The sequence below is a fragment of the Herpailurus yagouaroundi genome, unplaced genomic scaffold, assembly GCF_014898765.1.
Source record: "Herpailurus yagouaroundi ecotype Mexico unplaced genomic scaffold, PumYag 189, whole genome shotgun sequence".
NCBI classification, from domain to species: Eukaryota; Metazoa; Chordata; class Mammalia; order Carnivora; family Felidae; genus Herpailurus; species Herpailurus yagouaroundi.
The window spans coordinates 14,609,882-14,634,968 of NW_024412420.1; the positions used below are offsets into that span (position 1 = coordinate 14,609,882).

The 25,087-nt window shown below is 37.6% G+C and overlaps 1 protein-coding gene across 1 annotated transcript in view; it reads right to left on the reverse strand.

Annotated features, from left to right (window-relative positions):
• Positions 1–326: 326 nt before the first annotated feature.
• TOP2A (DNA topoisomerase II alpha) overlaps positions 327–25,087 on the reverse strand; it is a 29,592-nt gene continuing 4,831 nt past the window's right edge. Inside the window, exons 9-35 of the mRNA XM_040497454.1 lie at positions 24,860–24,961; positions 24,593–24,730; positions 23,184–23,322; positions 21,602–21,759; positions 21,183–21,308; positions 20,817–20,927; positions 20,573–20,678; positions 20,372–20,481; positions 20,064–20,156; positions 18,872–18,986; positions 18,648–18,769; positions 16,514–16,662; positions 14,517–14,748; positions 14,190–14,324; positions 13,861–14,061; positions 13,489–13,684; positions 12,104–12,195; positions 11,838–12,002; positions 11,623–11,706; positions 10,241–10,423; positions 9,819–9,909; positions 3,780–3,932; positions 3,419–3,545; positions 3,256–3,299; positions 2,728–2,868; positions 1,968–2,167; positions 327–1,430 (exon numbers count right to left, since the gene is read on the reverse strand). Of these exons, the coding sequence (XP_040353388.1) occupies positions 1,302–1,430; positions 1,968–2,167; positions 2,728–2,868; positions 3,256–3,299; positions 3,419–3,545; positions 3,780–3,932; positions 9,819–9,909; positions 10,241–10,423; positions 11,623–11,706; positions 11,838–12,002; positions 12,104–12,195; positions 13,489–13,684; positions 13,861–14,061; positions 14,190–14,324; positions 14,517–14,748; positions 16,514–16,662; positions 18,648–18,769; positions 18,872–18,986; positions 20,064–20,156; positions 20,372–20,481; positions 20,573–20,678; positions 20,817–20,927; positions 21,183–21,308; positions 21,602–21,759; positions 23,184–23,322; positions 24,593–24,730; positions 24,860–24,961 (3,642 nt within the window). The 3' untranslated portion in view covers positions 327–1,301. The remainder of the gene's footprint in view (positions 1,431–1,967; positions 2,168–2,727; positions 2,869–3,255; positions 3,300–3,418; positions 3,546–3,779; positions 3,933–9,818; positions 9,910–10,240; positions 10,424–11,622; positions 11,707–11,837; positions 12,003–12,103; positions 12,196–13,488; positions 13,685–13,860; positions 14,062–14,189; positions 14,325–14,516; positions 14,749–16,513; positions 16,663–18,647; positions 18,770–18,871; positions 18,987–20,063; positions 20,157–20,371; positions 20,482–20,572; positions 20,679–20,816; positions 20,928–21,182; positions 21,309–21,601; positions 21,760–23,183; positions 23,323–24,592; positions 24,731–24,859; positions 24,962–25,087) is intronic.

Here is a 25,087-nt window from a genome sequence, read left to right on the forward strand (position 1 = left end):
GTTGTAAAGGAATTAAAAAAAAAGACATGCATATTTGAAACTACTTACTGATGTAGGGCCAAGGCCTTTTGAGTATGAAGGAGATGGAAGAACTTTGTACCCATGTATAAAATCCCAGGAAAAAACCTGATTGGCTTTGGTTAGGTCATGATGCCTATCTCTTAGACCTGTTACCACACGGCCAGGGGCTGTTAGGTCGGTACATCAGCACATGATCAGAATAGTTCTCAAAAGGAAGTGAAGAGGGATATATTTTAGAGTAAAGTAAAGGGTATATTGCAAGGCGCCCCCCCCCCCCCCACCAAAAGGGGCAATCAATCAACGGGTTGCAATGTTTAGAACATTTTATTAAAGTACAAAATTGTTGAAATTAAGTGAAATAGAAAAACATAGTAAATATTTACAAAAACATTGATAACACCACTCAAGTCACACAACATGTAAAAATGCAGAAAGGCCTTAAAAAGTTTGTAAGTTGAAAATTATAGAGATTTCCCAAAGTGGATATAACTGCTCCTGAGTATGGCACTCATAGAAGATCTTTGAATGCTGTCCTCCACTTTTCTGCAATCCAGTGCTCCCTAGATATTTGTTCTTTGGGAGATTTGGACTTGGAGACAGCCCAAGGGGACAAGTCAAGAGCTGAGATAGTCACATAGCTTATGGTCTAATTTTCTTCATCCTATTGACTGTGTTGAGGTTATACAGACACAGCCAAGGTGTTTTCTTCAGCCTCTGCTAATATTCAAAAGGATATAAAGAATATGAGTAATTTTCTTATTGCTTGAGCAGAAATTCAGCACATAAAAGGCTGAGTGGGGAGTATTTGTATTAGAACTATAAAGTTCTATCTGATGGAAAATTACCTAAATTTTAAGGTAAAACAGAATTAATCATGCTCTATCTCATATTTACGGAAAGTAGGAAATTGAAAGGAGGCAGAATAGACACTTTATAACAATTTTAGCTGAATGAATGGTCAGTAAACTGTATTATGCTGAAGTGACCACACAACTATCTCTAGAGTCCAGAAGAATTTAAAATCAGATTCTAAAGACAAAAGAAAAGACAGTCAAAACATAGACAAAGCAGAGAAGAAAACAATGCCCATGAGGTGGTCACTATTTAGACAGTATTATAAAAAGGGAAGGGATACTTGGGCTTTACACACTTCACTTTGATGATTCGGCATTAAAACTACCTTCCCCAAATGAAATTCAGAAGGGAGGAAATTAAGGGATTCAGGTAACTCTAAAATCAGTCTTGGGCTCAATAAGACCATTACTTAAAATAATCACATTTTAGAACAGATCATCTTCATCTGATTCTTCGAGGTACTTTATAGGTTTCTTTGCCCGTCCAGATTTGGCCCGAGGAACCACAGCTGAGTCTAAGTCCAGATGGAAATCCTCACTCTCCCCCTTGGATTTCTACAAGAGGAAGTCCATGTAATTTGCACAATGTTAGTCTGACAGGAACATTTCACTGGAAAAACTGTATCAACAGACTATAATTCAAGAAGTTTCCCACCTTCTAATAAGTAGTAAGAAATAGATCTAAGGCTAGTCTCTCATTGACTAAGTGGCACATTTTTATTTTTCAACGTTTATTTATTTTTGGAACAGAGAGAGACAGAGCATGAACGGGGGAGGGGCAGAGAGAGAGGGAGACACAGAATCAGAAACAGGCTCCAGGCTCCGAGCCATCAGCCCAGAGCCTGACGCGGGGCTCGAACTCATGGACCGCGAGATCGTGACCTGGCTGAAGTCGGACGCTTAACCGACTGCGCCACCCAGGCGCCCCATAAGTGGCACATTTTTAAATGTAGCTGTGATACAGTAAGTAAAAGCTAAATGGATTAGGATATTTAAATTTATTTTCTTAAAAATGTGTCAGATTAAGAACAAATCTTAATTACGCATTTTAAAACAGCTATAGCAAACAGACGAACTAGGATAAATACTCACCTTGCTTGTGACTGTCTTAGAAATCATTTTCTCAAAATTAGAGTCAGAATCATCAGAAGTGGATGGCTTCCTTTTGCGGCGATTTTTGGTTTTGGGAGGATCAGGCTTTTGAGAGACATCAGAATTCAAGCCTGGCTCCTTTTTGGTTCCTTTTGGTGCAGCCCTTTTTTTGGCACCTGCAGTGGAGGTGGAAGACTGACCTGCAAGTCAACACAGGCATTCATCATGTCCATGCTAGATGGATTATTCTACTGTGGACTTTCTTTAGCAAGCTGTTGAATGCTTACATTTAACATAGGAAAAAATCTAATAGAGCTGAAAATACATTAGAGAATCAAAACTATTCTTAACTATTTTTAAGTAGGCTCCTATTTTACTAGGCGGGGCTTGAACTCATGACCCTGAGATCAAGACCTGAGCTGAGATCAAGAGTGGAACACTTAACCAACTGAGCCATCTAGGAGCCTCAGCATCTAATTTTTTTATAGGTGTATGTTTTACATTAAACCTTTGCAACTGTTTATAAACCTTATCCCTGTCATAGATAATGAGATAGATAACACCTGGCATTTTGAGATATATGCTGATTTTAGACCTTCTGACCACCAGTTTTGATTACAAAGATCTAAATATTTGCTTTCACTTGGGAAAGGTTTAATTTCAATATTACTAGTAATTTTTGGGAATAAAAAATTGAATTCATTTGTGGTAGCCAGCTTCTTAATCATAACATTAATCCTTTTGAAAGACTGAGGCTCACTTTTTGCTGCTGTCTTCTTCACCGCTACCTTCTTTTTAGAAACAGGGTTTATGACTTCAGTTTCAGCTGAGAAATCAGCAGCCGGAGAATCTAGAGAAGGTGGTACACTGTCCTTGGCACCACCAGCATCAAGGTCCATTACTGCAAATGGAAAGGAAAATAGCACATATAAGCAACACACAAAAATCCATTTCCTTCTCTGAGTTTCCATTTAAATACCAAGTCTGTGACTTTTCTAGAATATTTAAAACATACTCTTATAACTTTGTTCTAATTTCTGGATTCTTCATCAGCAGATATTTTTTGTACCTCTAGCACCCAGCAAGCATGTGATGACTTTCAGTATATTAAGTATAGAACCTGTTTCTGTGCAAAACTAACCCTAATGAACAACATCAACGCAATGCTAACAAGAACCCACATTTATCTTCCAAGGCAGGACTCGGATAACGTAGTCCAGATTAGAACCCACTAGACCCAAGTGCCCCAGTGAAGCAGACATCTTACTACTTTTAATTAAATACATACCTGATGTGGCACTCTTCTGTGGCTTCAGTTCTTTGTTAGTAGGTCTAGAATAAAGAAGAAACCATCAACATCCTGACAACCAATTCTACATGTGTCAAAGAATGTATCATTGATTATTGACAACAATCACGATTGTAAGATCCATGTTAGAGAAGATACTTACACTGGTGGGGAAGTTTTGGTCTTAACTGGGCTAACATCTGATGGGACAAAATCCTCATCTTGAGTTTTTTCATCAAAATCTGAGAAATCATCATCTGAATCCAAATCCACTGTAAATTTGGTTTTTGCTATAAAAAACATACATCAAAGAATAAAAGAGGGGAACAGAAATATGTAATTCACAGATTGCTATAACAATTCACGAAAATTTAAGCTTTAGTTTAATATCCTAAAAGATGCTGTAGTTTTTTAAAAACTTAGTAATTACCGCTCTAGTATATAATAATTTCTGGGATTTGTGCCCTGAAATACACTGGCCCAGATCTTGCAACATATCTAGCATGTTGTTCACTTGTGCTTACTTGCCGCTCTCCGTGGCTCTATCTCTCGTGGGGGAACATCAAAGTCACTTTCATTACTGCTCATATCTGATTCTGAATCAGACCAGGGGTTTCTCTTCTTTCCTTTTTTGACTGGTTTAAATGGCAACGTAGTTTGCTTCTTTGTCTTGGTACCTAGAAGGGAGATAGGAATTAACCACTTTCATATATTCTTAGCCACACTTTTCTCCATCTACCATCCATCCATCTTTCAAGTATTTATTGAGCTCTGTGCTAGTATTGAGAATACAATGGTGAATGGAAACGGATATAGTCCCTCTTCCTATTGAGCTTATATAGCTTGGTCATCTAATCCCATAAATAAATATAATGTGTCTATGTAGGGTATGAGGCATGTGTGTATGTATTTAAATAAGAAGACTGTTCCAAGAAATGCTTGAGCTGAGACCTCAAGTTTAGAATGAACTAGTTGAAGGCAAGTGGATAATGAAATATTACAGCGCAGAAACTACCATGTACAAAGGACCTGTGGGGAAAACAGTACATTTAGGAAAATGAGAGAAATCCATTATGGCTAGAAAACAGAAGTTGCAGGGAGAGAGGCTGGTCTTAAGCCTTTACATTTTTAAATTTTATTTATTTATTTATTTTTTTTTTCAACGTTTATTTATTTTTGGGACAGAGAGAGACAGAGCATGAACGGGGGAGGGGCAGAGAGAGAGGGAGACACAGAATTGGAAACAGGCTCCAGGCTCTGAGCCATCAGCCCAGAGCCCGACGTGGGGCTCGAACTCACAGACCGCGAGATCGTGACCTGGTTGAAGTCGGACACTCAACCGACTGCGCCACCCAGGCGCCCCTAAATTTTTAAATTTTTATTTATTACTTATTTAAGTAAGCTGTACATCCAATGTGGGGCTTGAACCCATGACCTCAAGATCAAGAGCTGCATGCTCTACGGATTAAGCCATTCAGGAACCCCAAGGATTTTGTTTTATTTATTTATTTTTTTTGTTGAATTTTTTTTTTTTCAACGTTTATTTATTTTTGGGACAGAGAGAGACAGAGCATGAACGGGGGAGGATTTTGTTTTAAACAGGGAACCGATATAACCAGATTTGAATTTTAAAAAGTTCTCTCAGGTTGCAGGATAGTGATTGGAAAGGGGCAAGAATAGATGCAAGATCAACAGAGGTTATTGTTGAAGTCAAGGCAAGGGAGACAATTCAAACAGAAAAGAATGGCTAGGATGAAACCTTGAGGGTGTTTAATGGCTGAGTAAGGAGGTTTAAAGTCACTAGTCCTGGCCCAAAGAGGAGAAGGGCAGCACCCTCACTGATCTTATACCATCCTTCATATTCTTTTTTATTTATTTATTTTTTTCAACGTTTATTTATTTTTGGGACAGAGAGAGACAGAGCATGAACGGGGGAGGGGCAGAGAGAGAGGGAGACACAGAATCGGAAACAGGCTCCAGGCTCTGAGCCATCAGCCCAGAGCCGGACGCGGGGCTCGAACTCACGGACCGCGAGATCGTGACCTGGCTGAAGTCGGACGCTTAACCGACTGCGCCACCCAGGCGCCCCCATCCTTCATATTCTTGTCAGTATACCTATCTACGTCAGATTTCCTAGTTGAATCTAATCTTATCCAGCATCCTCCAACAACCTGGTTTTCTATCTCTCTGTCATCTAGTTTAAGTTTTTTTGTTCTGTTTTTTTTTTTTACTATTTCCCAATATAAGCGTGCCCCTCGGCCCCCGTTGAGGTCTTCTCATTGTCCCATGCATATTATATGCCCATTTTTCTTTTCCTAATCTAGAATACCTAAATCTTATCCAGTCTTCAGGACTGTAATCCAAGTTTTACCTCTCTCACAAAGCCTCTACAATGTACATGCACCCACACTGATCTCGCCTTTCTCTCAGTTCCTACAATGGCTAGTATATATTGCTTTAACTTTCTTGATAAACCTCTTGAAGGTAAACACCATGCTCTCCCACTTCTTGTGCCCTCACATTATTTGAGAGTAATGGGAACATGAATGCTCAAAACATTCAACTGATTCGTTGGTTTTATATGCTAACCGACTGCTAGCTAGGTTTAAAGTTAATATAATTTTGCACAATTTGGCATACTTTTATTACTTCTTTAGTTTAATACTAAGATGTTTTCATCTGTTTTATTCATCTTTTCATTCCCCACAGAACTGCGCACACATTATCTATTAAAAGTAGATATTTGGGGCGCCTGGGTGGCTTAGTTGGTTGAGCATCTGAATCTTGATTTTGGCTCAGGTCATGCTCAGGTTGTGGGATTGAACCCCATATCGGGCTCCACACTGAGCATGGAGCCTGCTTGAGATTCTCTCTCCCTCTGCCTCTCTCCCCCTCTCGCACATGCTATCTCAAAGTAAATAAAAAGTAGATAGTCAAGGTTAGATTTACAGATCAATGGAATTGAGTTGAGAATCCATAAATAAACCTTAATATTTATGACTGATTTTTGACAAGGGTGAAGACAATTTAATAGGGAAAAAAGGTTTTTCAATATGGTGCTGGGACAACTGGATATCCACATGCAAAAGAATGAAGTTGGACTCCTTCCTAACGCCACATACAAAAATTAATTCACAATTCATCAGAGACTTAAATGTAAGAGCTAAAACTAAAACTCTTAGAAGAAAACATAGGGGTGAATATTCATGACCTTGGACTTGGCAAAAGATTAGATATGATACCAAAAACACAAGCAACAAAAGGAAAAAAAGAAGATAACTTAGATTTCATCACAATTAAAAACTTGTGCTTCCTATCAGCAATAGGCAAAGTATGGAAAGAGCCCAAATGTCCATCGCTGGATGAATGGATAAAGCACACACACACACACACACACACACACACACACACACACACACCGAGTCTTACTTGGCAATCAAAAAGAATGAAATCTTGCCATTTGCAACTATGAGGATGGAATGAGAAGGTATTATGCTAAGTGAAATTAGTTGAAAAAAGACAAATATCATATGAGGACTTTAAGATACAAAACAGATGAACATAAGGGAAGGGAAGCAAAACTAATATAAAAACAGGGAGGGGGACAAAACATAAGAGACTCTTAAATATGGAGAACAAACAGAGGGTTACTGGAGGGGTTGTGGGAGGGGGGATAGGCTAAATGGGTAAGAGGCATTAAGGAATCTACTCCTGAAATCATTGTTGCGCTCTATGCCAACTAACTTGTATGTAAATTAAAAAAATAAATTAAAAAAACTAGAATAAACTGTTCTTAGAGGTTGAAAAGTTAAAAAAAAAACAAAACTTGTGCTTCAAAGGACATCATCAAGAAAATAAAAAAAATAATCTATAGGAGAAAATATTTGAGAATTATGTATCTGATAAAGGACTGGCATCTAGAATACATAAAGAAATCTTACAATAAACTCAACAACAACAAAAGACAACTCAATTAAAAAAATGGGCGGGCTGCCTGGGTGGCTCAGTCAGTTAAGTGTTGAACTTTAGCTCAGGTCATGATATGGCAGTTCGTGAGTTTGAGCCCCACATCGGGCTCTGTGCTGACAGCACAGAGCCTTGAGCCTGCTTCAGATTCTGTGTCTCTCTCTCACTCTGCCCCCCACCCCACCCCCACACTCTGTCGCACTCTCTCTCTCTCAAAAATAAATAAACATTAAAAAAATTTTGGGGGGGGTGGGTGCCTGGGTGGTTCAGTCAGTTAAGCAACTGACTTCGGGCTCAGGTCATGTTCTTGTAGTTCGTGAGTTCAAGCCCTGCGTTGGGCTCTGTGCTGACAGCTCAAAGCCTGGAGCCTGCTTCAGATTCTGTGCCTCCCTTTCTCTCTCTGCCCCTCCCCTGCTTGTGCTCTGTCTCTCTCAAAAATAAATAAACATTAAAAAAAAATTTTTTTTTTAATAAAAATAAAGGGGCACTTAGGTGGTTCAGTTGGTTGGGTATCTGACTTCGGCCCAGGTCATGATCTTGCGGGGAGTTTGAGCCCCTAGGTGGGCTCTGTGCTGACAGCTCAGAGCCTGGAGCCTATTTCAGATTCTGGGTCTCCCTCTCTCTCTGCCCCTTCCCCGCTCATATTCTCTCTCTCTCTCAATAAACATTAAGAAAAAAGATTTTAAAAAAATGGGCCAAGGGTCTGAATAGGTATTTTTCCAAAGAAATATAAAAGGCCAACAAGCAACATGAAAAGATACTCAACTCAATCATTAGCTAATAGGGAAATGCAAACCAAAACCACAGTGAGATAACCACTTCATATCCACTAGCATGGCTAGAATGAAAAAGAGTGACAATGAATTAATTAACAGTGTTGGTGAAGATGTGGAGAAACTGGAACCCTTCTACATTGCTGGAAGGAATGTAAAATGGTGCAGCTGCTCTGAAAAACAGTGCAGAGGGTTCTTTAAAATGTTAAACATAAAAAATCCTATCACCCCACACGATTCCACTCCTACGTATCTATCCAAAAGAAATCAAAACATTAAGTCCACGGGGGCACCTGGGTGGCTCAGTCAGTTAAGCACCTGACTCCTGATCTCAGCTCAGTTCTTGATGTCACAGTCTTGAGTACAAACCCCTGGGTTGGGCTCCACACCCAGCGTGGAGCCTACTTAAAAACAAACAAACCCATGAAGTCCACATAAATACTTATATATGAATGTTCATAGCAGTGTTCACAATACCCAAAAAGTAGAAACAAGCCAGATACCTATCAACCAATGAACAAATAAAATGTATATCCATACTATGAAATACTATTTGACAATAAAAAAGAATGAAGTATTGATACATGTTACTACATGGACCACCCTTGAAAGTATGCTAAGTGAAAAAAGCCAGGCACAATAGACCACATATTATATGATTCCATTCATATGAAATGTCCAGAGTAAGTAAATCTAGAGACAGAAAGTAGATTAATGATTGTATAGGGGGAGGGGAAATTGGGAGGAAACAGAGAGAGTGACCATTAATGGGTAAAGTGTTTCTTTTTGGGACAAAAAAGTGTTTTAAAACTGTTGAGTATACTGAAATGATTGAAGGTATACTTTAAATGGATGAATTTGATATGTGAATTTTTTTTTCTTAATTTTTTTTAATCTTTATTTATTTTTGAGAGAGAGAGAGAGAGAGAGAGAGAGTGTGAGCGGGGGAGGAACAGAGAGAGAGGGAGACACAGAATCCGAAGCAGGCTCCAGGCTCCAAGCTGTCAGCACAGAGCCCGATGCGGGGCTCGAACCCACAAACTGTGAGATCATGACCTGAGCTGAAGTCGGTCACTTAACCGACTGAGCCACCAGGCGCCCCTGATATGTGAATATCTTAATGAAGAAGTTAAAAAAAGTAGATACTCAGTGAGGGCATAATCAAATGGCTAGTAAAATTCTTTTTTAAAAAATGTATATTTTTGAGAGAGAGAGAGAGAGAGAGAGAGAGAGAGCGCGAGAGAGAGAGCGCACAAGCTGGGAAGGGGCAGAGAGAGGGGTGGGGGGCGGGTGGAAGACACAGGGTCTGCACTGTCAGCACAGGGCCCAATGTGGGGCTCGAACCCACAAACTGTGACATGACCTGAGCCTAAGCTGGACGCTTAACCAACTGAGCCACCCAGGCGTCCCTGTGTAGTAAAATTCTTAAATTTAATTTGCTGGGTGCTACTTATAACCCAGACGTGGTTATATGGTATTCAACTATAGGGGTAATACAAACATGACTAAGATGTGCTCACTGTTCTCAAGAAGCTTTATATAATATATATCAGGGCCTTTTAACTGGCTAGAAAGTGAAATCTAATAAACTGAGTGTGTTTTCTTTAGATTCCCAACTAAGGAATTCAAGTTGCCAAATTAATGAATTATTTCAAAATGATCTCTTCTAAAATAAATCAAATCCAAGGACAGTGTTAGGGGGTTCAAGTAAACTTCAGACATAGTCCTCCATCATGTTAGTACTGAACATGTATGCGGAATATACTAGGTAACAGACAAAATTTAATCTCAACTCTATACATTTTACTTAAAATGTTTTAATACCTGGTTCTCTTTTCTGTTTCTTCTCCAACCTTTGTTTCAGACCTTCTAGTTCCATACCATCCTCTTGAGGGCTCCCTTCAGTGTTTTCACTCTAATAAAAGAGAGCAAGACAAAGATGGTCAAGTTCTGTCAACTTATTATTTGGAATAATGTAAGGTCAAATATACAAATATATATCTAGTCAAAGAGTGATTTTTTTCTTTAAGTTTTGGTTAAGAGCTATAAAAAAAGGTATGGGCATGACTTTTTCAAGATACTTAAACACCAAAAAAAAAAAATTAGGTTCACAGGAAAGACAAGTTTTGATTAAATATAGGATAACTTACAAATTATGGGCTTAGAAATTTTATAATATCATTTATTCAATTTTAAGTTGAAATATGTTTCAAGTATTTTAGTGTATAACTTTTCAAGAGTATTACCTTAATTTTCTTTTTAATTTTCTTTTCTGCCTCTGCTTTCATCTCTATGGTCACTCGGGGGATGACTCTTTTCCCACATGGCGAAGGCAAAACTTCAGCCATCTGTATTTTTTTCCCCTTTGCTTTACCCCCTTTCCCAGGGAGTCCTATTTGTTCTTCTTGTTTTTCCTTTGTTTCAACAGCCTACAAAGGGGTAAAAGAAAGCAAGTTTATAAGCCAACAAAGACAATACAAAATCTAGGCTAGTTATAGGAATAGAATAAAAGGCAACAGTCAAACTGATTTCAATCTGTACATCTTAATATAAAAATTTTTTAAAAATTTATGTATGTATGCAATCTCTAAATCCAGTGTGGGGCTTGAACTCAGGACCTCAAGATCAAGAGTCATATGTTCTTCTGACTGAGCCAGCCAGGCACCCCACATCTTAAGGTAAATTTGTGGTAAACTGTACAACTAAGTATATCACCAATAATAGTGAATATATAACTAAGGCCCACTTTGACAAGTGTGGAGACAGAAGATTGGGTTCTATTCTTGATTCCACCATTTAAACTGCTGAAGATAAAAAGGGGAAACTGGGTTAGGGATAAAATACATAGGTACATATATACATATTTATAAACTTAAATAAGAAGTGAGAAAGGGTGGAACTCTACTTGTACATCCATACCTAAGTGTAATAATAGAAAACTGCACGGTAAGCATTATAACTTAGTTTATGAAATGCTTTTCTTATCTTAAAATAATATTGGAAAACAAAGCAAATTAGTGAGATTTAGGTAACAAAGTATCTTCTGAAACTGATTAGCTAGTCCTGAAGGTAAATATCTTTGTCCTTTTAGGTTGACTTGGGGGGCTGGGTTGGTCTTCTTACACATTTAAATTCTTTATCTTCTCAGTCTCAATAAGTCAGAAGTCAGCTCTTGCCCTTTGCTCTCTTTGTCCAAAACCTTCTAGGTAGTATGCTTCCCAGTATCATTTACTTTATCCTAACAATCCGTTCTTTTATGTGTTATCTTGGAATGTTTCCTTTTGCCTCTTATATCCTTTCTATTTGCCAATTGTGAAATTTCTTGACAAAGAGGTATACTGCTGGAGTGTACTATTTCATTAATAATAACTCTTGGGGCACCTGGGTGGCTCAATCTGTTAAGCGTCTGACTCTTGATTCGGCTCAGGTCAAGATCTCGCAGTTTGTGAGTTTGAGCCCCACATCGGGCTCTGTGCTGACAGTGCAAAGCCTGTTTGGGATTCTCTCTCTCCCCGCCTCTCTCTGCCCCTCTCCCATGCTTGCTCTCGCTCTCTCAAAAATAAATAAATAACCTTAAAAATAATTAAATAAAATAAAAACTCTAATGCAGACATTATAAATGACACACCTCCAGCTCTTCAATAAAAGCAGCTAGGTCTTCTTTCCACAAATCTGATGGACTCTTTCTCTTTAATGTTTCTAGCTCTTGTTCCTTCATAAGATAGTCAGAAAATTAAGAGTTAATTTATGGGCATAAATAAATAGCACATAATTTTCATGAAGCAGTTTTTACTTTCACTACTAAAACAACTAAGCGGCATGTACCCTCTACCAATAACTCACTTTTTCATTTCTCAGCTTGCACAGTTCATCCTTCTTTTCCTTGGTGAGATACCAAAGAGGCATATCAAGAAGGTAGTTGAAGGTTGGTCCAGAATCTTTTACAGAGTCACCCTTTTCAGCTTCATTTTCATTGTCACTCTCTTCATTTTCTTCTTCATCTGGTACCTAAAGGAGGAATTAAAATGTAGCTTTAACAGGACATATGAAACAGAGACAGATTATACATAGTCTTTAATAACATAGAAAAATGCTAACCAAGAGATTACCTTTTGCTGGGCTTCTTTCCAAGCCTTCACAGGATCAGAATCATAACCCCTCTGAATCAGAACTTTAATTAATTCCTTCTTTGGCTTATTTTCTATTAAAATAAAAGTAAACATAGATAATGGGTTTGAGCATGAGTTGTACCATATTAATTCAAAAGATTAAAACTAAAAATTAAATGGTCTTTGTCTTACATAAATTTGTATATCCTGGTATAGAGAGAAGTCTTCTCCCCAAACCACTGTGGATGTAAATTACCACAAGGCAGGCAGTCAAATCATGTATGAGACTGCTGACCTAATCATAACTCTTAAAAGAATAGAAGACAATCATACCTTTATTTCTGATGTCTCTACCTCAATTATACTCCCTTATTAATGTTTCAACATTTCATTGGGCAAGTTTTTAGTGCCACCAACCCAACCATTGGTTTCTCCATGCTGCATCCATTTCCTTTTTCTCTTCCAAGGACTACTGCAGCCAATTTATTACACTTTGAGGGATATTGAATTACTAGCTACTGATATTTCAGAATGAATTTCTGAGTGCCATCTTTTATTAATTAATTTGATACAGATTACATGTTTAGGCCCTCCACATTTTTATACTCAAGAAGACTGGAAAGTCACATTATTTCATCTAAATACAACCTTTACTTTTAGTTTTCTTTGAGTCATGTCCAATATTACTCATTTTAGCCTTGCCTTAAGCAACAGTCTTATGAAATCAGGGAGCTGACAGTTAGTGTTATTAGTTTTAAAAACATTCATGAAATTGAACATTTAACTATGAAGTTAAACATTTTTGTGTACCACCAGAAAATTATTCTGTGATCACAAGGAACTCAAGTTGCCATGTTTTGGGACTTGCTCCTATAACCCATAAGTTAGTTACCTAGCTTTCCTACTTAGCCTTGGACAGGGTTGAGCTATTTCTTTTAATCTTCCTTATACTCCAGCTTTTATCAAAACTATTTACTTCCTGGTTACTTAAACCCTGACTTAGGTGCTTCTAGAAGGTCTTTAAAAAAAAAAAAAATTTCTGAGACATAACTCAGTCTTCAGTACACAATTTACTTGTAATAGAAGCCATTTATAATCTTCCTTCCAGTCTTTTTTTCCCTATCAGACAGACCTAACTTCTCTTTACACAGGTACTTTTTCTAGCTCTCTGTTCTGTCTAAATGTGAACTAAATATTGATTTCTCAAGATAGTCTAAGAAAGCTATCTTTTTCAAACTATAAATGCCTAGGTATTTAAAATAAATGCTTGTATAAGTAACCAGCTGAACTAAATGGATTTTGCCCTCCCTCCCCACTATTATTCTCTCTAAAAATGTTTAAAGTTTGGCATAATTGTATAGACAGTTATTATTCCAAAAACATACCAATGATTATTTTGCCATCTATTTTCTCTAAGATAAAGCGAGCCTGATTGTTCAGTTTAGCAGATTCAGCACCAAGCATTCCTAGTAGCCATTCTTTTCTTAATCCATAATATTTAAGCCTGAGTTCAAAGAAGTCTCTTAGAATATCCAACACTGTGTCATATTTCTTTAAACATCCTACATGGTCAAAAAGCACCTAGAAAAGAAAAACAAGATTAGAGACAAGAACAGATAAATTGGCTAAACTTTAATGGTTTTAGAGAAATGAATTTATTCTTCGGAAATATAAAAGTATTCTAGGATATCCTTTTAAAACTGGTGGATCTTTAATACAAATCGAAACATATGGATCTCTCATAAAATAAGACATACCATAGAGTTGCATGTGAGACTAGTTTGGAGTTTGAAGACTTTGTGCAGTCCCACTCTCTCTGCCTCTGCCAATTTCTCTTCAGTCATCTTCACAACAAACTTCACAGTGGTGTCTGTATGGTATTCCCTATAATCGGTTATGAGAGGTGGTGTCTTCTCAGTGCCATTCAACATGGGTTCTAGAACCTGTTCTTTATATGTCTAAAGAAAGATAGAATAATCTTTTTGTTAAGTGTGTAAAACACAGGCTTATGAGTATTTAACAAGCTATAGTACAAAGTGTTTCCTTGATCATAAAAATCAAAGAAAAAAACCCCACAGTTACGTACCTGGGTCCATGTTCTGATGGGAAGTTCTGAGATTTCAATGGTTGTGGAATTAAGAATAGCCACTTCACCACTAATCACATATTGATTTGGAGCCAGCTCTTCAATCGTACCCCTGAAGTTCTTGTAACTCGGAAGCTAAATTGGTATTTTAAAGAAGAACAGGTTTTCTAAATGTGACACTAAAAACAGAAATCCCCACAGCATTAAACAATAAATCTAATGAATATTAAAGTATGAAATAAATTTGATGTGTCCTCTTTAACCATATAGCCTGATGAATTGAAACCAGGTGAAAACGAAGGATCCTGATACACACAGAATAGTTACCATTGGCAAAGGTTCTTCTCCATCCATCAGACGCCTGATATTATTTACAACTTCACGAATATCAAAGTTCGGGATTTTGCAGGACCACCCAGTACCGATTCCTTCAGCACCATTTATCAGCACCATGGGTATAATAGGAATGTACCATTCAGGTTCAACACGTTGATTGTCATCATATAAAAACTTTAATGTATGATCATCTTTTGGTGGAAATAACAACCGAGCCAAAGGGCTAAAGAAAACAATCAAAGAATGTTATTTTATAAAAATACTGGCTTTGATACTTAACTTGTGAAGGACAAGTATTGTCTCATATCTATGCATAAAACCTTCCATATTACCTTGGCTTTAATTGCTGACTAGTAATTGTTTAACAGTATTTATTGAGCACTTTGTATGTGCTAGGCACTGCAGACATAAAGTCTCTAAGGAGCTCACAGTCTACTACAGGGAGATAGACAATGCACATACATTTTGTCAGGTGGTGGGGTAAATGCTAAGAACAAAGAAAAAGTAGGTAAAAGTGATTGAGTGTGCTAAGGAACGGTCACACGTTCTGAAAGGATAATATTAGAGCAGAGAAGAAATTGAGAGAATGAGCCATCATGCGGTTATCTGGAGAAGGAGTAGTGTAAGCAGAGGGACCAGTAAGTTAAAGGCCCTGAAAGGTGTGCTTGGCACATTTGTGTATAGGCAGAGGCCAGGTGTGTTCGGAACAGCAATAGTATGAGATGGAATCAAACCATATGGGGAGTGGGCACATAGATCATGTAGGTCCTTTAGATTTTGCTCTAAACGAAGCAGTTGGAAGGTTCTGAACCAGAGTGGCCTACTTAAAAAAAACCAACTGGCTACTATAAGGATGAAGAATGAAGGATAAAGAATGAAAGAAGGATGGTAGACTATATTAAAATACTTTAGGTAAACAGAATGCCTTAGTATTTTTCTAATGCAAAACCCATAGGATTTGCTGATGAATTGGATACCAATGTGAAAAAAGGTGACTACAAGGTTTTAGTCTGAGAATTAGAACAATAGCATCCAATTTGCTGAGACAGGAAGGCTAAGAATTTTGTTTTGGACTTCGGTTTGAGATGCTTATAAGACATCCAAGAAGTAAATTTTGAGAGGGTAGGCAGCTCTACGAGATTCAGGTTGGGACTGTGAGTCTAGATGGATGGGATATCATCCATGGATAGGAAGTTGAGTGTAGCTAGTGGAAAGAGAGCTAATGAAGGAGCTTTGGGGGCAGGCCAGAAGTTAGAGCCTGGGAAGATGAGAAAGACCCAGCCAAGAAGATGAATGAGGAAAGCCAACAGTCTAGTGTCTCAGAGTCCAAATAAAGAAGAGTTTCAAGGAGGATGAAGTGATTAAGTATCCAATGCTGCTGAAAGGTTAAATAAGGTGACAGCTGAAAATCGACCATTCATAGTGTACTTTCCATAGACTTAGAAAGGAAGTAAGATTTCAGCTGTGGTATTTCAGAGGAATTAAACTCTTTACTCTGACCCCAAGTCCACAGCACGGTTTCTCAACCTGAGCATTGACATTATGGGTCAGATTATTTTTTGCTGTGGGGGACTGTCCTATGCATCATAGGGTGTATCTCTGGCCACTGCCTTCTAGATGGCACAGCTGCCCTAGTCATGACAATCAAAAATGTCTCCAGACACTACTATGTCTTCTGGGAGATGGGGTGGCAGTGCAAAAATCTATCCTGGTTGAGAACCACTGCTCAATAGGATGAAAGAGAAGAAAACATAAGAGACGGAAGTAAAAACATTTAGTTTGGCAAGGAAACAACTAAGAAATTCAAAGGCATGGCTGTCAAACTGAAATAGAATTTAGACTTTCTACTGATCATAAAGAGTAGCATAAACTTTAATGAGCTAGTTAAAAAAAATTAATACTCTAAGCATTTACATCAAAAGCACATTTTCTGATTAACATTTCAAAATTAGAAATGGCAATTCACTAGAAATTGAAAGCATACCCACCTGAGCATTGTGAAGATGTATCGAGGACTAGCAGAATCCTTACCACCATGCAGCCTGGTACCAAACTGACCAATGGGTTGCAAGAGGTTCAGATTATTGCTACCCACAAAATTCTGAGCCAAATTGATAATGGTCATCATTAGTGACATCTGGAGGTGGAAAAAGATTCATTAATCTGATCTGTAGGCTCTTAATAATAAAAATATCATAACTAAACCTCACTATAATTGTGTACGGTTTTATGAGGCATAGATGTTTATTGATTCTTCCCAGATAAATACATGGCAGACGTACCTAAACCTAAGACTTCCGGCTCCAAGTTGAGGGCTCTTGCCTTCTAATAGTTTTTATCAAGTCCTACTTAACCTTGAAGGCATAGCTCTTCTCTTCACCCTCAGCAGAATGAAATATTTCCACCTTTGTGTTACAACACTTTGCTCATTTCTATTCTAGCATGCATCACTTTATTCTATAGTTGCATGAATGCGTGTTGGCCCTCTGGTTAAATTGTGATTATACTTTGAAGAACATATTTGATTTTTAAATATATACCTGGTGCATGGTAAGCATTCAACAAATGTTTGTTGTGTGAACATTTTGATTGAAAGTGACAAGCAAGACAATCATTACATTTTAAAGTACTAGAAACTGTGGCACGTGGGTAGCTCAGTTGGTTAAGCATCTGACTTCAGCTCAGGTCATGGTCTTGCGGCTCGTTAGTTTGAGCCCCGCATCATGCTCTGTGCTGACAGCTCAGAGCTTGGAGGCTGCTTTCGGATTCTGTGCCTCCCTTTCTGTCTGCCCCTCCCCCACTCATGCTCTGCCTCTGTTTCTCTCTCAAGAATAAATAAAACATGGGGGCGCCTGGGTGGCGCAGTCGGTTAAGCGTCCGACTTCGGCCAGGTCACGATCTCGCGGTCGGTGAGTTCGAGCCCCGCGTCGGGCTGTGGGCTGATGGCTGAGCCTGGAGCCTGTTTCCGATTCTGTGTCTCCCTCTCTCGCTGCCCCTCCCCCGTTCATGCTCTGTCTCTCTCTGTCCCAAAAATAAACGTTGAAAAAAAAAAATTAAAAAAAAAAAAAAAAAAAGAATAAATAAAACATTGAATGCATGGGTGCCTGGGTTGAGTGTCCAACTTCAGGAGAGGTCATGATCTCATGGCTTCTGAGTTCCAGCCCTGCATTAGGCTCGCTGCTGTCAGTGTAGAGAGGGCTTCGGATCCTCTTTCCATGGCTTTCCCCTACCACCCTGCCGCTCACCTGCTTGCTCTCTCAAAAACTAACATTAAAAATATATATACATATGGTGAATGCAAAAATGGAATTTAATCACAAAATCTATAAAAAGGAATATGTTTGTGTAAAGTCAAACAATTCAGACATATAAAAAATTGAACAGTTGTCCTTTTCAATTGACAGGGATAACCAAAGTTAACAACTGGGAGGACACCCTTGTAGACATTTTGCTTAAGGTATTGTTTTGGCTTTTTCTCTGCACAGACAATGGGCTGGATATTCTCAGCGTTAGTACACACAGATTTACTTCAGTTATATCATTGACCCCAGGCATAGATGTGTCACAATCTAAAACAATTTGCCAATTGATAGCCATTTTCGATGTCTAAATTTAAAAAAAAAAAATTTTTTTTTAACGTTTATTTATTTTTGAGACAGAGAGAGACAGAGCATGAACGGGGGAGGGTCAGAGAGAGGGAGACACAGAATCTGAAACAGGCTCCAGGCTCTGAGCTGTCAGCACAGAGCCCGACGCGGGGCTCGAACTCACAGACTGTGAGATCATGACCTAAGCCAAAGTCGGACGCTTAACCGACCGAGCCACCCAGGCGCCCCTCGATGTCTAAATTTTAGAATCAGTTATATTAAACATCACTAAATATCTTTGAATATTGATCCTTGCAGATTTATGAGTAACCTATCAGGATATTATTTTTAGAAATAGATTTGTTAGGTCCAAGGGTAAACACATTCATAATTTGACAGATTTCAGCAAATTGTCCTCTACTGTGGATGAACCAGTGTTCATATCACTAAGTACTCTCATTAAGTGTTTGGAAAATGATATTACAGGTATTACTGTTATAATGCTTTCTGGAAACATTATGGATTGTGTGTTTACCTCACCATGATGATAAGAGGACATCTCAGCCACTGATCCAGCTAACTGAGCAACCTTCACCTCTCGCTTGTCATTCCGTTTGAAACAGGTAAACAAAACCTTTCTTTGACCTGGTTTCAAACCTTCAAAATGAAAGAAGTGCAAATATTAGTATCCTCAGTTTAGCCATTTCTGGACATTGATCTCTGTGTATGATAGAAACAGGCTAACAAATTGGAACTCACCATCCACCATAGATGGAATAGATCTCTCGTTATCAGAATTTGAGAACAGGATAAGTTCCTTGTTTATGAAGTCATTGTATGTCAGATATGTGGTAGTTTGCCCATACAAGTAATCCTGAGGGACCAAAGAGAGTATTAAATGATCTAGTTTAAAATAAAAAAGATTAAAAAAAAAAAGATCACTGGTCTTAACAATATTTAACACCAAAAAAAATCTTTCAGCATATTATTTTTTTTTCAATATATGAAATTTATTGTCAAATTGGTTTCCATACAACACCCAGTGCTCATCCCAAAAGGTGCCCTCCTCAATACCCATCACCCACCCTCCCCTCCCTCCCACCCCCCATCAACCCTCAGTTTGTTCTCAGTTTTTATTTTTTTTAATTATTTTTTTTAATTTTTTTTTTTCAACGTTTATTTATTTTTTGGGACAGAGAGAGACAGAGCATGAATGGGGGAGGGGCAGAGAGAGAGGGAGACACAGAATCAGAAACAGGCTCCAGGCTCTGAGCCATCAGCCCAGAGCCTGACGCGGGGCTCGAACTCACGGACCGTGAGATCGTGACCTGGCTGAAGTCGGATGCTTAACCAACTGCGCCACCCAGGCGCCCCTGTTCTCAGTTTTTAAGAGTCTCTTATGCTTTGGCTCTCTCCCACTCTAACCTTTTTTTTTTTTTCTTCCCCTCCCCCATGGGTTTCTGTTAAGTTTCTCAGGATCCACATTAAGAGTGAAAACATATGGTATCTGTCTTTCTCTATATGGCTTATTTCACTTAGCATAACACTCTCCAGTTCCATCCACGTTGCTACAAAGGGCCATATTTCATTCTTTCTCATTGCCATGTAGTACTCCATTGTGTATATAAACCACAATTTCTTTATCCATTCATCAGTTGATGGACATTTAGGCTCTTTCCATAATTTGGCTATTGTCAGCATATTATTTCTATGATAATTCTTAAGTCTCTCAAAGATACAGAATTATGCAGACATATTTTACAGGTTTTAAAGATAAAGCCAATGTAATTGCTACACAATTAGGAAAAAGTGCATTGCTTTTGCAATTTCTTTCAGGCCCCAAACATTTATGTAGTAGTCTAAACAATCACATTTATATAGTTATCCATTATTAAATTTTTTACTGAAATAACTAGTCATCATTTTGTAGGATATGTAAGATTTTTTTTACCTCAGGAAGGCCAAGTAACTTCCGTTGCCTTCTGTCCTCCATGAAATGAGTTAACCATTCCTTTCGATCATCTATCTGTTTCTTGCTAAAGGCCTACAAATTAGAAAAAACTGATACGAATAGGTTCTAAAATATCTCTTGTATACAAACTAAGTAAACATATGGTCCCTTTCTCTAAGATATGCTTACCAAAAACATTCCATATTCTATAAAATATTCTATTATATAAAAATTTATGTTTCAATTGACTAGCTAAAGTAGTGATTTACAAAACCAGAATGTATGTATGAAACAGAACTCAAACTGACCAGGCTGATGGCGGCATCATCTTCAGGACCGGAATATTTGAATTGAATACGATGTCTTTTCATATCTGCAAAGTATTCCTTAGCCTCTTTTGATGTGCTCGTGCCCAAACCTATACAGCCAAGAATACTAAGTTACTCCATATAATCTTGTACAATGGTATATAACAAAATAAGAAGTTCTATACGGGTTTTCTTACAAACCTTTGTAGTACTTGACTTTCCATTTTTTATGATTTGGTGTAGAACTCTTCCATTCTTCAAATTCAGGAAGGCTATAGAATGCCATTTCTTGCTTGTTTTTAGACACCTGTGGTAAAGAAGATATTGCTATGGTTTTGTATACTCCTAGGTCCCCTGTATACTGTCCACCACTGGGCTTATAAGCGTATAAAGGGTTGACTAGGGCTTTAAAATATCCATTATAGTAATTTAGAAGTTAATATACCTTTACAATAGGAGTGATAAATTCTTCCAGAAAACGGTGCCGCAGAAGAGAGGGCCAGTTGTGATGGATAAAATTAATCAGCAAGCCTTTGATATGGGAACCATCTTGGTCCTAGAAATATTTGGAAAGCCAAAACACAAAAGAATTATTTTGAGACAAAAACAAATGATCGACCTACTGGTAATTTCTCAAAAATTTTTCTATTGGGATTAAAAAAAAGAAAATCTGCTCACTTAGTATGTAATATATATATGTGATGATTATAGCTCCAAATTAAGTAATTTCCTTACATAGGAGGAAAGCAATAACCGTAACACATGTTTAATTTAGTGTTAACAATCTAAAATATTTGAAAGCAATTCTGACCTGATCTGTCATAATCATTATCTTCCCATAACGAAGAGTCTTCAATGAATCTTCATCTTCATAGTTTTTCTTATACTGAAGACCCACAATCTTGATGATATTGTTAATTTCAGCATTTTCCATGATCTGAAATAGACATATACCAAAAAAAGGTAATGTTTTGTTTATAAATTTGAAAAGAACAAAGAAATAGGACACTATATATTGTTTGGGTTTTCTTGAGCTTCAGTATTTTCAGTTATTAGCCTATACATTAGGTAAAGTCAGAAAGATCTGTTAAGATATGCTACAATGTACCCAATTTCTTAAAATAATAATAAACTATCTGAAATATATTTCAAAATGCCAGTGAAGGAATGAAATATGAGCATAAAATCCTGCATTATAAAACTGGATTTAGATTCTAAAGATGGTTCTACCTGTTTATGAGAAGCTTCTCGAACATTGAGTATTTTTCCTCTAAGCGGGAAAACCCCATATTTGTCTCTCCCAACCACACCAAGGCCCGAAACAGCCAAAGTTTTAGCTGAGTCTCCCTCAGTCAGGATAAGTGTACACTCATTGGAGTTTCGACCCCCTAAAATAAAAATACACAAATTAAATTCTTGGCACATTTAGTTGAACCTCAAATATACTAACTCAGATGTGCTATTAATAGTTTTATGATAAAACACTAATAAGTAGATATATATTAGAACTAAAGTTCATAATAAAAAAAAAAGTCCTAGTTTCTTAGACTAATTTCTTTTTCTTTTTAAAAAAGATTTTAGGGGCGCCTGGGTGGTGCAGTTGGTTAAGCGTCCGACTTCAGCCAGGTCACAATCTCGCGGTCCGTGAGTTTGAGCCCCGCGTCAGGCTCTGGGCTGATGGCTCGGAGCCTGGAGCCTGTTTCCGATTCTGTGTCTCCCTCTCTCTCTGCCCCTCCCCCGTTCATGCTCTCTCTCTGTCCCAAAAATAAATAAAAACGTTGAAAAAAAAAATTTAAAAAAGATTTTAAAGTAATCTCCACACCCAACATGGGGCCTGAACTCACAACCCTGAGACCAAGAGTCACACACTCCACTGAGTGAGTCAGTCAGGCATCCCTCTTAGACTCATTTCTCATGATATTTATACTGTTATAGAACATTCATTTGATATATTATGTTAAAAAATGTTAGTGATGGGGTTCAGAACATAATACCCCAAAATAGGGCACGTGGCATATTGAATATTTTAAGCTGAATTGAAACAGATCATGAAACCCTCATGTGAGAGGTGCCCTCCATATACCAGAGTTGAAGGGAACATTCTTATCTCCCAGAGTGACACTGAAAAGAATCTGAACGAACAGGCCTCACGGAGCTTCCTCCCCATTTACTATACTTAGTTCATACTCTTTGCCCTTATCATATCTTTTCACTCTTCCTCAAACCTAACGTAAAAAAACCCCTCAGGTTTAACCATTTCTTTGGGTCTTCATTTTCCTACGAAGACCCAAAGCTCCTGTGTCCAGTACAATTTATATTAAATAAATTTGTATGCTTTTCATCTATTAACCTGTCTTTATCAGTTTAATTTTCAGACCCAGCCAGAGACTTAAGGGAGCTGAGGAAAACTTTTTCCTCCTCTACATTAGGTATAGATCACTATATATTCTTATTTTATACTCTTAATAGTCATGTCAACATTACTGTAATAGCCAAAAATTAGAAATGATCTAAATGTTCAATAACAGGGAATTGGCTGATTTTTTTTTAAAGTGATGCCTTTTTATAAAGTTAGTTAATTTATTTATTTAATAAGTAGATCTCCACCCAGTGTGGGGCTCAAACTTATGACCCTGAGATCAAAAGTCACATGCTCTTCTGACTGAGCCAGTCAGGCGCCCCAAATTGGTTGATTTTTAACCAAGTAAAAATATTCCATTGAATATTACATGTCAGAGGGAATGCTGTTAATGAGTAAAACAAATAACTGAACCAAAAGTTTTGAAGTTTGGAAACATTATTAGTTGTGTACCTGCATCATTGGCATCATCGAGTTTGGGAATTCCCTTGATCCTGTTATGTTTTACAGCTGAACACTTCTTGTTTAACTGGACTTGGGCCTTAAACTTCACCCAGTTTAGTATACTTTCTACAATACCACAACCAATTGCCTGAAAATGAGAAGATTCATGTTAGGGAAGAAGAGTTCTGTCAGAACTCTAGAATACAAGCTCCTATAAAAATAAAAATAAAAATAAAAATAAAAATAATTCAACATTTAAAAAGAGGCAAAAAAATAATTTCCAGACAGAGGATGACAGGTCTTCCTGTCTTAGGTTATCATAACTGAGGGAACTGGTTCCTTTGGGCTCATTCATTCCATAAATATATACTGACTACACACTTAACATTGTGCTAGGCACTGAGATCCATGTTGGAGATCTAGCGGTTAAAATAAATTGGTCATGGTCCTTGTCCTCATGGACTTTAAGATACAACAAGGAAGATGGAAATAAAATGAGAAATTATAAGAGTGATGAGTGTTATGGATAAGTGAAAAGTGTGCTATATCTAATAATGTATGTCCACTGTTATAATGGAACCAACTTAGCTGGGGAGAAGGGTAGAAAGTAAAGGCTTTCCTAAGGAAATGACATTGAAGATCTAAAGTAGTTAGCTAAGTAAAAGCATTCCAGGCAGGATTACCATGTGAAAAAGCTGTAAGGAAGGAAGAGTACTAAAGCTTCTGAGTAATTTGAAGCCAGTAGGATGCAGCTTAGGTAACATAGGAAAAAGGTGAACTGAGGTGAGGTTGGAGATGTCAGGGTCTTATAGGCCACATTAAAGAATTTGAACTGTTTTTATTTGATTACTCAAGAGCACTACAAAAAAAGGACTGAAATGTTATAAACATCAAAAATCTATTATAGTAATACAGAAAAGAGATGATAGTGAGAAGCTATTGAGGTACCCAAAAGATGGATACCTTACTGGTTGGATTAGAGACAAGGCAGGGGGGTAAAGAGAAAGCTCCCACCTTTGTTTATGCAACCTAGTGTTTAGTTGGAGCCTTTTACTAAAACAGGAAATAGTTTTGTTTTGGGGGAAGCTCTTTGTATAGAGGTCAGTGAGTATAAAGAAAACGGAGTCAATTTTGTAGGTGTCAACTGAGAGGCAACTTTAGGCATTTGATGTTTGGTAAGCAGTTAAATGGGCTGAATTCAGAAGTGATCTAAACAAAATGGTGGTATGTAATGGGGAAATTTAAGCATATGGATGGTAACTAAGGCTGTAGTAAGACCAGTGAGGTGAAAGCTATTTTTTATTTCCTTTTCAGAGGCAGAAGACCTGTGGGAGGAATCTTTGTTTTTGCAGGGCTGGGAAGGGCAATGGACAATAAAGCAAGGTGCTTCTATTTCTTATATCCATCTAAGTACTCACAGCTTTGATGAATTTTTCACTTAAATGGCAGGTTGATCCAAAGCTCTTGACTTGTAAAGTCATGTTCTCTTTTGTCTGAGAATCAAAGGTTGGGTTTTCAATTAAGGCATTCACAAAAATCCACATGTGATTTTTCACCTGCAGGAAAAGTTGACATTACATCACTAAAAACTTAGGTTTTAGTTACAGCCCTTCTCTTCTTCCTTGTCTTTAGAAGAAGAAAAAAAAAACCAACAAAAAAAAAAAAAACAGGCTAAAATACCATACCTGATGTGCTTTTACTGCAACACCACCCTTGTTCTTCTTTTTAACAACCTCAACAAGTTTAGTCACAATCTGATCAGCTATATAATCAACATGTCTGCCACCCTAATGGGGAAAAATACCAAATTGTAAAGCTTAGGATCCTCAAAATTATAATAATGACCAAATATTGAAAACAATTTAATTTAGCTCTCTTTACGCCAAGGTAGCCAAATATTCAAATTCATTTTA